Raw genomic sequence first — 17977 nt, 5'->3', positions numbered from 1 at the left:
CAGCAGAGGGCCAGCAGGGTGGGAGGCGAGAAAAGAAAGACGAGGGTGAGATGGAAGACCCCTGCTCACTTTTGTTACCAAATGTTTCGTTGATAGTGGAAATAATTTGGTGGAAACTACTTTCCCTCCGCCATGCATTTGCTTTTCAGTCTCCAGTTTGTATAATCTTCTTAGAAACCACTGCTAGCCTTAGTAAATTACGTAATGGCTCCTAAACTTTAATCGCTAAAGTACCGAGAAGCCAGGACAGAGATGGGAACAGAAATGGGTTTTCAAACTCATCATTTCTGCGGAGTTGTGACTTCGAACTCATACAGTTAAACACGAAGTCGCCGAAATGTACACTTTTTTTTCACACTCATTATCCTGCCGGGTAATCACCATAAACACACTTAAGTTAATCACAAGGAAACATACACACAGGAGTGTACCTTATAGGCATAATCGCATATTCACTCTCTCTCCCACTCCCAGCCCTGTCCTGTCTCCTACGTACCAGCGGGGCACCCACAAGCCATTATAAAACACTGCACTTAACTTTTCCTCAGGGGCATCCATTTCGTAATGAGCTGGTAATTCTCTTCACATACATTTCTACAGGGTTAGTGAGTGGGAAGTGAAGGCATATGTAGTTTTTGAATATAGCGTTTTTCTCCTTTTCTTTCTGTTTCCCCCTCTCCCCTGTTGAAAGTAGGAACCCGAAACATGACCAAATCGTACAGCGAGAGTGGGCTGATGGGGGAGCCTCAGCCCCAGGGTCCTCCAAGCTGGACAGACGAGTGTCTCAGTTCTCAGGACGAGGAGCACGAGACAGACAAAAAGGAGGACGACCTCGAAGCCATGAACGCAGAAGAGGACTCACTGAGGAACGGGGGAGAGGAGGAGGAGGAAGACGAGGACCTGGAAGAGGAGGAAGAAGAGGAAGAGGAGGACGATGATCAAAAGCCTAAGAGACGCGGCCCCAAAAAGAAGAAGATGACCAAGGCTCGCCTGGAGCGTTTTAAGCTGAGACGCATGAAGGCCAATGCCCGGGAGCGGAACCGCATGCACGGGCTGAACGCTGCGCTGGACAACCTGCGCAAGGTGGTGCCCTGCTACTCCAAGACGCAGAAGCTATCCAAAATCGAGACACTGCGCTTGGCCAAGAACTACATCTGGGCTCTGTCGGAGATCTTGCGTTCCGGCAAAAGCCCTGACCTGGTCTCCTTCGTACAGACGCTCTGCAAGGGCTTATCTCAGCCCACCACCAACCTGGTTGCCGGCTGCCTGCAGCTCAATCCTCGGACTTTTCTGCCTGAGCAGAACCAGGACATGCCTCCGCACCTGCCGACGGCCAGCGCTTCTTTCCCTGTTCACCCCTACTCCTACCAGTCCCCGGGGCTGCCCAGCCCTCCCTACGGCACCATGGACAGCTCCCACGTCTTCCACGTCAAGCCGCCGCCGCACGCCTACAGCGCCGCGCTAGAGCCCTTCTTTGAGAGTCCCCTGACTGATTGTACCAGCCCTTCCTTTGACGGACCCCTCAGCCCGCCGCTCAGCATCAATGGCAACTTCTCTTTCAAACACGAACCGTCCGCCGAGTTTGAGAAAAATTATGCCTTTACCATGCACTACCCTGCAGCGACCCTGGCAGGGGCCCAAAGCCACGGATCAATCTTCTCGGGCGCCGCCGCCCCTCGCTGTGAGATCCCCATAGACAATGTTATGTCCTTCGATAGCCATTCACATCATGAGCGAGTCATGAGTGCCCAGCTCAATGCCATCTTTCACGATTAGAGGCACGTCAGTTTCACCATTCCTGGGAAACGAATCCACTGTGCTTACAGTGACTGTCGTGTTTACAAAAGGCAGCCCTTTGGGTACTACTGCTGCAAAGTGCAAATACTCCAAGCTTCAAGTGATATATGTATTTATTGTCGTTACTGCCTTTGGAAGAAACAGGGGATCGAAATTCCTGTTCACCTTATGTATTATTTTCTATAGCTCTTCTATTTTAAAATAGTACAGTAAAGTTAAAAAAATACACCACAAATTTGGTGTAGCTGTATTCAGATCATGTTAATTATCTGATCGGGATAACAAAATCACAAGCAATAATTAGGATCTATGCAATTTTTAAACTAGTAATGGGCCAATTAAAATATATATAAATATATATTTTTCAACCAGCATTTTACTACTTGTTACCTTTCCCATGCTGAATTATTTTGTTGTGATTTTGTACAGAATTTTTAATGACTTTTTATAATGTGGATTTCCTATTTTAAAACCATGCAGCTTCATCAATTTTTATACATATCAGAAAAGTAGAATTATATCTAATTTATACAAAATAATTTAACTAATTTAAACCAGCAGAAAAGTGCTTAGAAAGTTATTGTGTTGCCTTAGCACTTCTTTCCTCTCTAATTGTTGAAAAAAAATTGCACAATTTGAGCAATTCATTTCACTTTAAAGTCTTTTCCTTCCTTAAAATAATAACCAGATCCATAACTCTGAAGAGAATGAATAAAAACAAGAGATGTATTCCCTATCAAAACATATCAATTCAATACATTACTTGCACAAGCTTGTATATACATATTATAAACAAATGCCAACATACCCTTCTTTAAATCAAAAGCTGCTTGACTATCACATACAATTTGCACTGTTTCGTTTTAGTCTTTTACTCCTTTGCATTCCATGATTTTACAAAGAATCTGAAGCTATTGATGTTTCCAGAAACTATAAATGCATGATTTTATACATAGTCACACAAATGGTGGTTTGTCATATATTCATGTAATGAATCTCAGCCGAAATCTAATCAGGTTGTTAATGTTGGGACTTATACCTATTGTAGTCAATTAGTACAGTAGCTTAAATAAATTCAGGCCATTTAATTCATAATTAGAACAATAGCTATTGCATGCAAAATGCGGTCCAGAATAAGTGCTGTTTGAGATGTGATACTGGTACCACTGGAATCGATCTGTACTGTAATCTTGTTTGTAATTCTGTATAATATGGTGTAATGCACAATTTAGAAAACACTCATCCAGTTGCAATAAAATAGTATTGAAAATCTGAGCAATTGTTGCATTTCTTCTTAAAGTGATTTTTTTAAGTATAAATAATTCCTAACCAGAATAGTTGCTTTATTTGCTGAGTTAAAAAAAAAAAAGTACTGGATTGTATTTGTAGGATAAAATAAAAGAAACAATTTGACTTTAGCATAAAATTTCTAGCCTGTTTATCTTGCATAAGAAGTCCCCAGCTCTTTGTAGATAACGAAAGGACCTACCTGCTATTTCATTACTGGGAATATGACGCAGGGGTGGGGGAGGGGTTGTGGAGAGACAGTTGTGTTTGTGGGTCTGTTTGTTTGTTTTAAATGTCTTCACTTATTAGCTTTTTGGTTTTCATTCCTTTAAATGATCATGGTATGTGTTTTCTTCTATTATTTAAAGGGAGGTTTAGTTAATTATTAACAAGCAAAACACAAACAAGTATCCTATCTTAGTTTGTTTACATATTTTAAAACATATTTTAAAACTTTACCATTTTCTTCATACTTTGTTACCTGCACATTTTCCTGAACCAAAATATTCTCTATTGCAAACTAGTACTATCCCAAAGAGAACAAGGTATACCTTTAGAATATACCAGGGAGAAATGATTTAAAGAATCCAAGAAGTGACATTTTATCATTTTTATATAAACATCTTGTGATGATTTCAATAATTTTTCTGGGAAAAAAAGTAACGAACTACTAGTACTCATGAGCATTCTATTCTTACTGTGATATGTTTTAGGAAGGTATAATTGTTTCCTCACCCTTTTGGAGCACTATTCTGTTGTCTCATAAACAGAACTCACTGGAAAAACTTAGACGATTCTGTCCATTGTTTAGTCCACTAAAAAAGTTGGCACTTCTCTCTGTCTGGTTGTATTGACTGACAGGAACAACTCCTAGGGAATAACATTTTGGCACTTGTGTCCTGGCTTTACCGTGGTGCTCTGATTACTGTCATTAGTAACTCCATTGTTCTTCCTCTGACTCGGATGCCACTTTGGATGACTACCTCTCTTCTCAAGCTTGTTCCTTTAATCTCCTTCTCGTTGGTGATTTAGGGGTTCCAGAAAGCTGACCTCATTTAGCAAGCTGCTCCAGAAAAATGTGAGTAATCTAATGGATGGGAACAATTAGCCATACTAATAACATTGCCAATGAAGCTATGTCAAGCTGTGACAGTAGCAGTAAGGAATATTTCAGCATTAAAGAAATGTTTGAGTGCAATTTAAAATATATCATTTTAGCATGTTTTCCATCAGCCTTCATCACATGACAGAAATGATTTTAACTTTGTCCCAACTTTCTCCAAAATGCAATAATCTCATTCCAAGTGAAACAGAGTTGCTATTTTGGAATCAAGCTGTTGCTTCCTATATTCAAGATTGCTTTCACTGTTCTTACTTTAAGAGACATATACTGATATGATATCTGAACACTGCCATCCTTCCAGCCTAGGAGACCATGAAATGAACATCCAGATCTGATGTGATCTATTCAGCAGCTCAATTTCACCTATAATTAAAATTAGACATCTTCATGCAAACTAAAAACTTGCTGTAACGAACAGAAGAAATAATAAGAGGATGACAGTTGCAGAATTCCAGCCTTTAAAACAGAGAGCAGAGAAGTCTAACTGTGGACTTTTTTTGTAAGGTAGGAATGAAGGTTTGATTTTTGTTCCCCATCCTGCCTGTATAACTTCATTCTGAACATAAAGATTCTTTCAGTCAGTCAAGGAGTAACTCACATGCCACCATCTTTTATTCAAAGGCAGGCACAGATGTTCCTTCTGCAGGGGAGGTTTTAATTTATGAAAATGATATTGTTTATGCATGAATGAACTGAATGCACTCTGCATAACACACAGCACTTCCATCTGATCAGAGAAATACCACAGAACCAGTGCCAATGTCAGAAACATATTCTACAAATTTACTCACTTAAATGTTTAATGAATATTTGGAAGGCATTTTCAAACCACAAGAAATCTTTCAATTATCTTTTTCTTTTCTTTTTGAATTGCTAGCCATATTTAAAAGAGACTCAGAGTTTTCATAATTGGCGAATGCCTATACCCAGCTAATAGGAAAATAAAATGTTTTACTCAGTGAAAACCAACCAAAAAGAAAAAACATTGGCAACTATAGTTTCAATGGGAAACACATTTCTTTTAGTGTTGTTATATATTACTTTTTATGAGTAATATTTAGGGTTCTGTGTGTTTCTTCATCTTGAATAATTACTATCCCTATCAAATAAGATGCTTAGATCTACTTATTTCATGTGAAAATGCCTTGAAGAGTTATTTCTAGAACCTAGAAGTTATTTCCAGGTATTTAAAAACAGCACACAATCTCATAGTTGGATGTGAAATTTGGCTAAATATTTTAAGTGGTGCATAATTCCTTTTGAAGAGAACACTGCATACCTTAAATTTCATTTACATCATCAATGACAACTACAGCATGATCTATCTACTTTTAATCCTTAAAAAAGACAAGTAAGTGTAAATTAAAATAGAGTATTATAATACCTTAGGAATGTTCTACTAATTTTAGGCTTATAATATGTTCCAGTAAAATAACATTTGAAACAAATTATAAATGTTCTAATTTATTAATCTTAAAAAACCTCTATGCTTTCACATTTTAAAGTCTATAATTCTTACAAAATTAATGCATTTCTGAAAGAAGCTAGCAATTACTAAAATGATACATGGATCATTAGTTAACAGTTTGAACCAAGCTGTTTTAGTTCTATAATTAAACAAGAGATTTAAAGTGAAAATATCTATTAAACAATTAATGAAACTAGGTTTCAAAACATAGGCTGACTTTGTCCTGATGGGAATCGCATAACAGCGAAGCTATTTCTCAAACTACCCTAAAATCTCCTCTCTTCTCTTTTCCTCTTCCTCCACCACCACTTATTTCCTGAAAGCCATCTAAATAAAATCTTTAATTCTAGGGCCTGATAAAGAATAAAAGAGCCAATACAACATCTTGTGGAACACCAGGACCGAGAACTCTTGTTGTTACCATGCACAGAGGCGTCCTGGCATCAGAGGCACAGTGATTTGTATGGTGGCATAATCACTGGCTCCTGGCCAGGCATTATGTTTCAGAGGACACTATTGTCAGGAATTATTCAACTAGAAATCTGCACTGTATGCACTCAAGAAGTTGAGATCATTTGCCTTCCTATGGCAGGAAGAATTCCTTGCTGGCAATTGACTCATAGACTCTCTTCACACACACTAACACTTGGTTCAATGCCTCTGATGGAATTAGCTGTGTAACCAAACTAGTGGCATCAACAAGACAAGGCCACAGCCTCTGGGGACTTCTGTTTAAGTTGCTAATTTTAAAATGTCTTGAAATGCAGAGTACTATGTTAACCCTGGATGAAATCTTCAGATACATTAAGTGTGGATTTGACCATTTAAACATTATTGTGTGATTTTCCCAGCTAACTTAGAGGTGGATTGATAGTGACAATAACCATCTTTTCCAATCCCCAGGTATGGAGAAATCCAGAAGGATGGATCTGTTTGGGAAATGACATCTGGAGATAACAGAATACGTTTCATCTCACATACATGAGGTAACTTGGTAACTGACTTTGCTGTTAACAAGATTAAAAGCTAACCCTGCTTTAGGCTTTAATGTCTTAAGGACAGACAGCCAGAAAGAGGGCTTCATACACTTACTAGGTCAGTGCTAAGTATTTTTCATTCATTCTTACATGCCATCATCAAAGCAGCCCCGTGCCTTATTTTACAGATAGAGAAACTGCAGAAAGCTGGGATACCTGGGTACTTCATTTCTGATTTCTTTTCTTCATTTAGATTCTAATTCAAATGTGACTTTCCTCAAAGAAACTTGTCCTGATTCCCATCTAAAGTAGTAATCACCTTCAACCCTCCTCCCCACCCAAATCACTATTATATCCCTCATCCTCCTTTTCAGAGCATTTATCTATCTGATGTTATCTTGCTTAATTATTTGTTAAGTTTCCTTTCTAAATTATCTACCTCCCTCGGTAGAATGTGGGTTTCACAAGAACAGGAACCTTGTCTTTTTTGTTTGTTGCTGTTTCTCCAGTACTTAGAAGACCTAGATCCTCAATAAATAGTAACATTCTAAAGGAATCAAGCCACACTCATCTGATGCCAAAGTCTGTTTCTTAACCACTATGCTACAAATCAAGTCAGTTGAGAATGGAGAGGGCCACAAATGAGCCTCAGCCCAGTGAAAGTTATAAGCATTAACTGTATAAAAAGAAAATAATTGAAATTAATTTCCTATGACACCCTGGCACCAAACTCCCCTCCCCCACTCCTTTTGAGGAGCAGTAATCATGAGTTATCAGCCATCTTTTCTTTTTATTGATATCAGTTGGTTAGATATAATTAGGAATTAGAATAAAAAGAAGAACTAAAACATTATGGGCTCTTTCAAGACCATGCCTTTTTTTTTTTTTTAACACTTATTGATAACTTGAATGCATCCTACTTTTTCCCTTTCTGCTCATCATTCTTTCAGCAACTGTTCTCTTTTCATTGTTAGTGTTGTATAAAATCGTCCCAAACTTCCCTATTATCATTGGGAAGTTTAGATTACAGCAGATCAGAACTCATTATGACTATGTACTACAGCAATAAGTTTGAGAATTTGAGTAGCATTTGATAAATTAAAAAGTAAAAATAGACTACATATAGACAGATGATAGCACAGAAATAGAAATTCACAGTGTAAAACAGAGTACTTTATAGTCACAAGAATTGTTAAATGCATCTTCCTCCAAAGTACCAACTAGAGTAGAAATGTTGTAAGTTTATGGGGAATATGATCTTCCTTGTCAATACAGCACAATTAAAGAAGAACGTAGAGATATTATTTTCAGCGACATCAGGTATTCCCCTTAGCACTACAAGTGAATTAAGAGGAGATCTGCTTAGGGAACAGAAGCATTGGGAGGATTAGTATTCTTGGAAACTGATTTAGAATAAAATTACTGAAAACTGAATAATAACTCATATCCTTTAAAATACTCGTATTTTTACACAGTATGTGTTATTGGTTGGGATAGATGTTGTTGAATTACCTAAACTATAATTTCTACTTTGGAATGTTCATTGTATAAATGTAGCAAATCAGTAAGATTTCTTTAGTGTTCTCTCTGGATGTCAGTTATGACATCAATGAAAGAGTATAATCATGATTATGAGAACAGTTAATTCCTTGCTGCTAGTATCACTAACAATTGTAGTGCATGTCTGCTCCTAGCGGGGCGTTATTAACTTCTAATGTGTGGTCCATTGCAAGTATAAGGCCAGGAAATGTTTATATCCAAGAATGAAGAGAAAAATATAGTAGGGTTCTACAAATGAGTCTTGGGATATTATCACTTGTTGCTATCTAACTGAATAATCTTTATTCCAGCCAATGATTAAATACACAAAAAACAGTAGTAAAAATGCTGTAAATTATAATTAGACTCTAAGTAGGAATAGCTATTAAAATATTGCTTTACTAAAAGAATTTCTTGGTTAACAGGGGCAAGGCTACTTATTTAGATATTTTAAAATCCCAACATAGCATTTTGGATACAGCAACTCTGTTTCCTTGACTCTGACTAGCATATTAACAATGTTAAGAGATTTTTGCTTCTCAAGGTTTCATTTTTGTTTAACAATGCATTTATCATACTTAAAATATATTGTCAAGGAATATATATATATATATATATATCACTGGGTTGAATAGTACCCTCCCCCAATTCCCCAAAATTTATGTCCAGCCAGCACCTCAGAATGTGATTGCTTGGAATAGTGTCCAAATAATACATGTTAAGATGTAAAAAGTAAATTAATATGAGGTCATACTGGATTAGAATAGTCCTTATAAAAAGGGGACTGTTGTCCTAATAAGCAGAGGACAGAACATGCAGACACACAGACAACACAAAGGGAGCCTAAAGATACAGGCAGAGGTTAGAGTGACATGTCTATATGCCATGGGACTGTAAGAATTGCCAGCAACCACCAGAATCTATGAAAGGGGTATGGAACAGATTTTTCCCTCTGAGTCCCCAAGAAGGAACCAACTCTGCAGACACACTGATTTTGGACATCTGGTCTCTAGAACTGTGAGCAATACATTTCTGTTGTTTTCAGCCATCCAGTTTGTGATAATTTGTTATGGTGGTCCTAGGAAACTAACACATAGACTAAAGTATGCAATTAATTGAAATGTTAAATATACATAAATGTAGAAGAGTTCATTTAAATTCTTATAAAAATATTACCATGAAGCTTTAGTGACATAACATATAACTACCAGCATATCTTTGTTGGTACCATGTTTGATATTTAAACAAACTGACAAATAATAGCTATTTAATAAGCATCTAAATTATGTAAAAGTTTTACTGGTCTTTATTCGTGTGAATTAACTTAAACTGACATCTAGATTTAACGAAGTGTGAATAGGCACACCCGATAAACTAAGAGTGATTTTGTTTAAAAGCCTTATTGTAGAATTTATAAAGAGCGTAGAATATAAAGTATTACTAATTCTTCATGTGAAAAAGGCTCTATTTATTCTATATGTGGAGCAGGATGTATACCAATGAGTAGACCTCTGAAAAAACAAATATACCATTTTCCCAGGTTACACAAACAACTCACTTCACATATCATTTTATATTGTGTAAAATTACATAATTAAAAAAATTACTGTGGTCCAAGTGAATTTAAGTTCCATTATTTCTAAGTTATATACAGCCTTTAATTCTTTTTTCTGAGCTTAAAACCCAGAGGTTAAGACGCCATCCTTAGTTATATGGGGCAATATATATATCTCATTATTTGACTATTTCAATTGCTTAAAACCAGTTAGTGATTATTTCTCCTGAAGGTATTCAACTAATCCGAAGTTTTAGTTTATGTAGATCTGAGACTCTATCTTGTTTTTTTAATCTATTTCTTTTTCTTTTTGTTTTTGAACAGTTGGTACTTGTGTCTCTTCCTCTCATTTTAATTTCCTGCTCACCCTTAGTCATGAAGACATGAGTAAGAAATAAACCTTTATTGTTTTAAAACACTAAGTTTTTTAAAACCACACCACAACTCTGCCTCTGCTGACTGATAAAGGTGTCAACTTATTAAGATAAAATGATATGCAAGAAGAGTTTACTGTGACTTTTGGAAAAGAGAAACATCCTTGGTTTATGTGGGAAGTATCAACAGAAATATGCGCTCCTCTTCTAACAAATGTGGTATGTGGATTAGAGGTCTGGAATGTAGCAGCCATTTGGCTACTTGGAAGAAAGAGAATGGAATAGAGGGACAGGCGTGGAGCAGAGAATGATACACTGCAGAAGGCAGGTTGAAGGAAGGGAGAGGACCTGATTCTTGCATTGTACCATTTGAGCCACTGGATCAGTTCTCTTCATAAGCTATCCCCACCTCTCAAATTAGGTTTAATTTTTTTATGCCAGTTTGAGATGGGTTTTCTGTCCCATAGGAGAATTGCTTAATTCAAAAAGAACTGTGCTTTTGCTGTTGCTTGGTCTTTTTTTATACATAAAGATGGAGAAAGCTGTCGATACAGTGAAGATGAAATTGAATAAGATGTAAGACGTGGGTGTGTTTGATAGAGAAATTTGTTGGGCAGAGTGGAGGGTAGAATGTCTAGAACGTGGGCAGTTCCTTTGGATAGGAGAGAGACTTCTTTCCAGAGACAAGAGTCAGGGTAGAGGAAGGAAATTTCAAGAGTAAGAATTGGAGAGCAGTGAGGGTTTATTCTTACCAGGTTCTTTCATGTAAAGATGGAGGCATGATGACACTCTAGGTGAGAGGGAATTGAAGGAGAAAACTGAAGATTTGGAAGAGCCTCTCCAGGAATAAGAATAGGCTCCATCAGGACTAATCAATACTAGCAGAGCAAGGCTTAGAGCCAAGTCAAGTTTGGAGACCACGATACTGTAGTAGTTTGTAGTAGCCTCAACCCATATGCTTCAGTGGAAATCTCTCAACAGCCCACACGCCAGAGTGGAAACAGAAGATAATCGAGGTTTTTATGGCATGGATAAAAGAGGTGAAGGTGCTAATTAGAGAGAAGCTGAAGTGATGTACCATAGAGCTCTGAAGAACAAAGAGTGAATCCAGCTGGTAGATGGGCAAAGATGGCCCTGACAACTCTGCTATGGCTTGGAAGATAGAAAGAGAACCAGATAAATTTGTGGATCTGGCAAAGGAGATTTTTGGCAGAATATTACAAGTGCTGATTGCCTTCTTTCAGGGTTTTACAAAAGAATAATAAGCAAACATAATTTAGAGGAAACAAAGGAGGCCCAGGACAGATATTCTGGCTAAAAAAAATATATATATATATATATATATTCTAAAAGAAAAAAATAGCCTCAAAGCAAAGATGAAATGTAGGCTGCTTCCAGTTAAATGTGCTCTCAGGTCAAGCCCCAATCAAAAGTGTGGCTGGAAGAAACAGTTTACCTAGACAAAACTACTTCTAAGAGCATTAGGAGCATTTTACACTAATACCCTGACTTTGAGTCCAAAGTAGAGAGGGGTCAATCTCAAAGAGATTTGTAGGAATGGCTTTTGTATAATATGACCTAATATGATTTTATATATATATACACACACACACACACAAATAATCACATATTGTATGTAGTATATATTTTATATTTATATATAATATATGTATATATATGAACTACATAAAGAAAGCTCACAACGTTTTCTTTGTGTAAAAGAAATACTTTGTGTCAAAATAACCAAAGGAGTTACATACATTTGGACTAAAAGAGAGAAACAGATAAAGATTAAAAGAAGACTCTGGACCCCCAACTATTTATGGATAGAAAAAAGGCTGAAAAACCACTCAGTTACCATCACGGGCTGTTTCCTGTTTAAAAGAAGAATGGTGTGGAGAGCAGAGCCAGAAGCCCAGAGGCTGGAGCTAAGAGCTGCCGAGAACAGCTCTCAGATGTGAGAACAGCAGAACTGGATGTGAGATAAGGAACATTCTCAGAGTGTGGGAACCAGTAACACACACCTGCTCGGACTTCAGAATTGCTCTGGGCCAGGGACTGCGATGTACTTTGCTCCCTGACCACCTCCCCCCAACTCCTTTTTGAATGGGAGCATCTATTGTGGTTATCCTCTGCCTGCCTCATCAATGTATGTTGATGCATGTAGGCAGATAACTTGTATTTTTAGTTCATAGTTTCCCAGAATAAGAGGAGCACAAACAAAGAACCTCATGAGATCCTGGACTTTGCATCTGATTTTATAATTAGATGAGATTTTGCAGGTCTTGAAAGGGAGTGAATGTATTTTACACGTAGGAGGGATGTTTACCATTGTGGCAAGAGGGAGGACTGGGTTGGACTGTCTGCTAAGGTGAACTCTGTTCCCATATACATACCCGTTTTCAGTGTGGCTGCTGCTTCTCCCATCAAATGGTGTATCTTGCTTCCCTTTCCCTTTGTGACTGGCTTTGACTGACAGCAAGTGGCAAAAGTGATGCTATGTCAGTTCCAGGTCTAGCCCTTAAAAGACCTGGAACTTCTTCTTTTGCTCTTTTGGGATTCAGCCTCATTTTAAAAAGCTTGTGCGACACAACTGAATGATGAGGAAACAAATATAAAGAGATGGACCCAGCTAGGCTCCAGCCATTCCAGCCATTCCAGCTGAGATGCCAGACAGGTAACTGAAGCCACCTTGGATGTTTCAGCCCAGCTGAGCTCCCAGCTAAATGTAGGAGTATTCAGTTGATACTCCATGGAGCAGAAGAACTACCCAGCTGAGTTCAGCCAACTCACAGAATCATAAGAAAAAACAATCATTGCTTTAAGACAGTGAGTTTGGAGCAGGGGGGCTGTTTGCTATGCATAAATGATGTAGCCTGGAAGGAAAAGAAGACAGGATACTCTTAGTTGCCTGATCAATAGTCACCTGTGAATTCCTCCATGCTGAAAACACCTCCCCAGAGTCTCCTGGAAGCTAGAGCACAGGCACACTGCCCAATTCTAGTGAGTGGGACCTGAGAGGAAATCTGTTGGGTGGGCTGTTGGAAAACATTTTCTTCTTTGGTAAAAATAGAAGTATGCAAATAGAAACTGCCCTTGCCACTTCTCTTCTTGCTCTTGGAAATTTAGGGGAGATAATATGATGCTTAGGGACCCTGAAGCCATCTGGGAGCCACCAGTGGGGTCCTCGTAGATACCTGGAGATAACGAAGTAAAAAGTTGAAAAGCCCCTGCTTTCTTAATGGGTAACCCAGAGCAGCCTGAATTTGAACCTCTGTTTATGTGAGAAGTAAAGTCATATTTTGAAAACACTTCTAGCTGGTTGTTCTATAACTTGTAAATGAGAGTCTTGTGGTAAAAGGGCAGGGGTAAAGAGCAGGACAGAGAGGAAAGATCTACTCACTGATTGTCACCAAAGTGCTGTCTATCTTGTCTAAAACACACAGAATCACCTGCTGTACCTGTTTAAAACACATTTCTAGGAATAGTTTAGTTACAGATTCAAAATCTCAGAGCATCCCTCAGAGTGGTAGGAACAGACTAGGAATTTTTCTTTAAAACAAACTAAAGCTTCTTAAGCACAACCAAGTTTGAAAAAAACAGGAAGCTGTGTTCAGAAAGCATGCTTTCTGAGTTTAAGCATTCAAGAAGTCTCCAAGGTCCACAGGAATGGGGGCCTGCAACAGAAGATAACATAGGTTGTTGGGATGGGTCTGTCATGGAAATTTGGGACTAGGGTGTTGTATAGGACACTGAAGTGCCCAAAATGGTAACAAAATGTGATGTAAAAGTCAAAGGCAGTGAACCCAGTCCCAAACTGTTTGATGGCCACAGGCAAGAGGCCTGACAGCCGTGGGCTATTTCCAGTATGGCCTCCTCTGTATGATGCCATTTTCACAGCTCTGATAGTATGAGCTCTAGAGAATGAGGACAGATTTCTGATTTAGTCTGTTTTGTGTATCTGGTTATATTAAATTTGAGACTGCACTACAACATTGCTAACAGATACTGTGAGAATGTTTCAAGCTCTCTTCTTGGTGGAAATACATTTCAAATTGTTTACACCAAGTTTTGTGAATATCAGTACCTACCTGTGAAGGGGCTTTAAAAACTTGAGGGAAAGGGAAGAAGGGCCTAATCTTCTTTCCTGTGTTACTTCTTGTCATTGTTTTTTGAGGAGATCGAGATCGCATGGTCTCTGTCATCCCACAGTCGTGTGAGTTTTGCTCTAGAACACAGCTGAGTGATTCATTTTAAACAGGTTTCAAAGTGAGTGCAAAAAACTGGCATGTGAAGAAAGTGTGATATTCTGACTTGCTGGGATTCTACATTTTTTTCTGTTTTCTCTGCAATTCTTATAGGGACATGGAGCCCTCTACCTTTTAGAGCCTGGGTAGCAGGAACATTCTGACAAAATCCCCATTTAGCATGAGAGAGAAGCGATGCCCTGAAACATTGACAATGTGCCCATCTAGCATCAGAAATGACTGAGAGATGGATACAACTAAAGCTCGCTTCACCCAAAATATATGTTGATGTGAAGAAATTGGTAAGTCATGAAGTTTTCTTTCTTTCTCACCCATGAGACATGATATGTTCGATAGTATCAGAAATTAATACTGGAACTCAATTAAAAAATTTAATTTATTCATTCATACACTCAACAAAGACATTTATTGAGCATCTATTACCCTAAAGGCTTTAGTATCCCATCTGATGGGTACCTTTCAATGAGGTACCCATCTGATGGGATAGGACAGACAGACAAGAAGTATGCAAATGAATCAATTACATAATTTTATTTAAAAAATTTTTATGATGGTTATAATTATTTCCATTGTTTCTTTTTTTGTATATATATATTTACTGAAGTACAGTCAGTTTGCAATGTTGTGTCAGTTTCTGGTGTACAGCATAATGCTTCAGTCATACATGAACATATATTTGTTTTCATATTCTTTTTCACTGTGAGTTACTACAAGTTATTGAATATAGTTCCTTCTGTTATGCAGTATGAACTTGTTGTTTATCTATTTTATATATATTAGTATCTACAAATCTCAAACTCCCAACCCCTTCCCACCTCCTACCCACCCGGTAACGATAAGTTTGTTTTCTATGTCTGTGAGTCTGTTTCTGTTTTGTAAATAAGTTCGTTTGTCTTTTTTTTTTTTTTTTTTTTGGATTCCACATATAAGTGATATCATATGGCATTTTTCTTTTTATTTCTGGCTTACTTCACTTAGAATGACAATCTCCAGGTCTATCCATGTTGCTGCAAATGACATTATTTTATTCTTTTTTATGGTGGAGTAGTATTCCATTGTATATATACCACAACTTCTTTATCTAGTCATCTGTCGATGGACATTTAGTTTGCTTCCATATTTTGGCTATTGTATATAGTGCTGCTATGAATGTTGGGATGCATGTTTCTTTTTGAATTAGAGTTCCCTCTGGATATATACCCAGAAGTGTAATTGCTGAATCATATGGTAAGTCTATTTTTAGTCTTTTGAGGAATCGCTATACTGTTTTGCATGATGGCTGCACCAAACTACATTCCTACCAACAGTGTAGGAGGGTTCCCTTTTCTCTACATCCTCTCCAGCATTTATTGCTTATGGACTTTTGAATGATGGCCACTCTGACTGGTGTGAAGTGATACGTCATTGTAGTTTTGGTTTGCATTTCTCTGATGACTAGTGATATTAAGCATTTTTTCGTGTGCCTATTGGCCATTTGTATATCTTTATTGGAGAACTGCTTATTTAGGTCTTCTGCCCATTTTTGGATTGGGTTATTTTTTTCTTATTAAGTTGTATGAGCTGTTTATATATTCTGGAAATTAAGCCTTTGTCAGTCACATCATCTGCAAATATTTTCTCCCATTCTGTAGGTTGTCTTTTTGTTTTGTTTATGGTTTCCTTTGCTGTGCAAAAGCTTTTAAGTTTAATTAGGTCCCATTTGTTTATTTTTGCTTTTATTTCTATTGCTGGGTTGATTGCCCTAGAGGAACATTGCTGAGATTTATGTCAGATAATGTTTTGCCTATGTTTTCTTCTAAGAGGTTTATAGTATCTTTTCTTATGTTTAAGTCTTTAAGCCATTTTGAGGGGTTTTTGTGTGTATGGTGTGAGAGAGTGTTCTAACTTCATTGATTTACATGCAGCTGTCCAGTTTTCCTAACACCATTTGCTGAAGAGACTGTCTTTAGTCCATTGTATATTCTTGTCTCCTGTGTCAAAGATTAATTGTCCAAAAATTTGTGGGTATATTTCTGGGATCTCTATTCTGTTCCATTGATCCACATGTCTGTTTTTGTACTAATATTGTGCTATTTTGATTATTATAGCTCTGTAGTATTGTCTGAAGTCTGGGAGGGTTATTCCTCCAGCTTCATTCTTTTTCTTCAGTATTGCTTTGGCAACTCTGGGTCTTATGTGATTCCATATAAATTTTAAGATTATTTGTTCTAGTTCTGTGAAAAATGTCCTGGGTAATTTGATAGGGATAGCATTAAATCTATAGATTGCTTTGAGTAGTATGGCCATTTTAATACTATTAACTCTTCTAATCCAAGAACATGGGATATCTTTCCATTTCTTTAAGTCATCTTTAAGTTCCTCAGTCAATGTTTTGTACTTTTCCATGTGTAATTCTTCAGTTACGTACTTTTAGATCATAGGAAGTGCAATGAAGAAAATAACACCGAGGAGGGGTCAACTTCTGATTGACAGACCAGGTAGGACCCTCTGAGATCAACATGAAATTGATCTGGGCACCACGCAAAGTTATGCCATGGTGAAAATTGTTCCAGGCAGAGTACACAATAACAGCAGAGGGCCTGAATGAGAAATGGACTTGGTTTCATTGAGAAATGGAAAGAAGGCCAGTCTGGTTAGACATAAGTATAGCAAGAATGGAAGAAAAATGATAGAAGCTAGGGTTTGAGCAGATGGGCAAGAGTTGTATCACATGGGGTCTCACAGGTCACGATAGGTGTTTGGATTTTATTCTACTTGCACTAAGCAGTCTTTACTAAAAATATTCTGTAAACTGGAGTTTGAAAAAGAACTGTTAACGGTAATTTGCTAACATGGGCACTTAATCATTTGTCACACAGACTTCAAACTTTGAAGCCAGCAGAGACTTCAGGAAATCAAAGGGAGTACATAGGATTATCCACTGGCCAAAGCTCAAGCATCAGACTTCCTTGTCCCCAGCCCTTGATGCAGTAGATCTGAATATATCTGTGACTGTAATTTCACCTGCCTCCAGTGTGGAGCTGAGAAGGGATCCCCGATTTCAGGACGCTGTTCCATCAGGCCTGCATCTCTGGGATTTGCCCAGATACTTAATGGCCTCCTGAAAACTTTGTTAACAACAGCAGATGGTTTTTCAAGGTCTTCTTCTCAGACGTAAATTTCTAAAAAAAAAAAAATAGAGGTGGAGACTGTGTTTCTAGACAAAAGCCTTCCAAACATAAAGCAACTATGTGCCTGTTAGGATTCTTTCTGTTCAGTGCTCTGAAAACAAATACTCAAGCTTTAGCCAAAGTAGGGAATGCATTGTTCTGGAAGCTCCCTGAACATTTCCAGAGAGCAATTTCCATGTATTAGTGTATTATTTATATGTATCATGGGATAATGGTTCCTCAGGATCTAGGGGGAAATACTATTGGAGTGCACTGGCATTATTGTTACAGATCATGTTACAGGAGTTCATTCTTTCAGATAGTTCTCGAGCACTTTCTGTGTGCTAGGCACTGTGCTACATAGTGAGAATTCAATGGGAAATGAGATAAATTTTCTATCATCACAGAACTTTTATTCTAACAACAATGATAACACTCAT

General features: G+C 37.7%; 1 protein-coding gene and 1 long non-coding RNA gene across 9 annotated transcripts in view; both read left to right on the top strand.

The window, feature by feature from the left end:
* NEUROD1 (neuronal differentiation 1) overlaps window positions 1-3072 on the top strand; it is a 175811-nt gene extending 172739 nt beyond the window's left edge. For 7 of the 8 annotated variants that reach the window (XM_064484958.1, XM_031451763.2, XM_031451760.2 and 4 more), the window contains one exon: window positions 695-3072. In XM_064484958.1, the coding sequence (XP_064341028.1) occupies window positions 706-1776 (1071 nt within the window). In that variant the 5' untranslated portion in view covers window positions 695-705 and the 3' untranslated portion in view covers window positions 1777-3072. Of the gene's footprint in view, window positions 1-691 lie in introns of all 8 variants that reach the window. The other variant, XM_031451762.2, reaches the window with a different exon arrangement.
* Window positions 3073-6520: 3448 nt separating this feature from the next.
* LOC135321217 (uncharacterized) lies at window positions 6521-17584 on the top strand. The gene is made up of 3 exons (XR_010380782.1): window positions 6521-6661; window positions 14482-14669; window positions 17247-17584. It is a non-coding gene; the product is annotated as an uncharacterized LOC135321217 (long non-coding RNA).
* The last annotated feature ends 393 nt before the right edge of the window (window positions 17585-17977 follow it).

Source organism: Camelus dromedarius, chromosome 4 (assembly GCF_036321535.1).
Source record: "Camelus dromedarius isolate mCamDro1 chromosome 4, mCamDro1.pat, whole genome shotgun sequence".
In the NCBI taxonomy this organism is placed as follows: domain Eukaryota; kingdom Metazoa; phylum Chordata; class Mammalia; order Artiodactyla; family Camelidae; genus Camelus; species Camelus dromedarius.
This window is presented reverse-complemented; position numbering and strand designations above follow the sequence as displayed.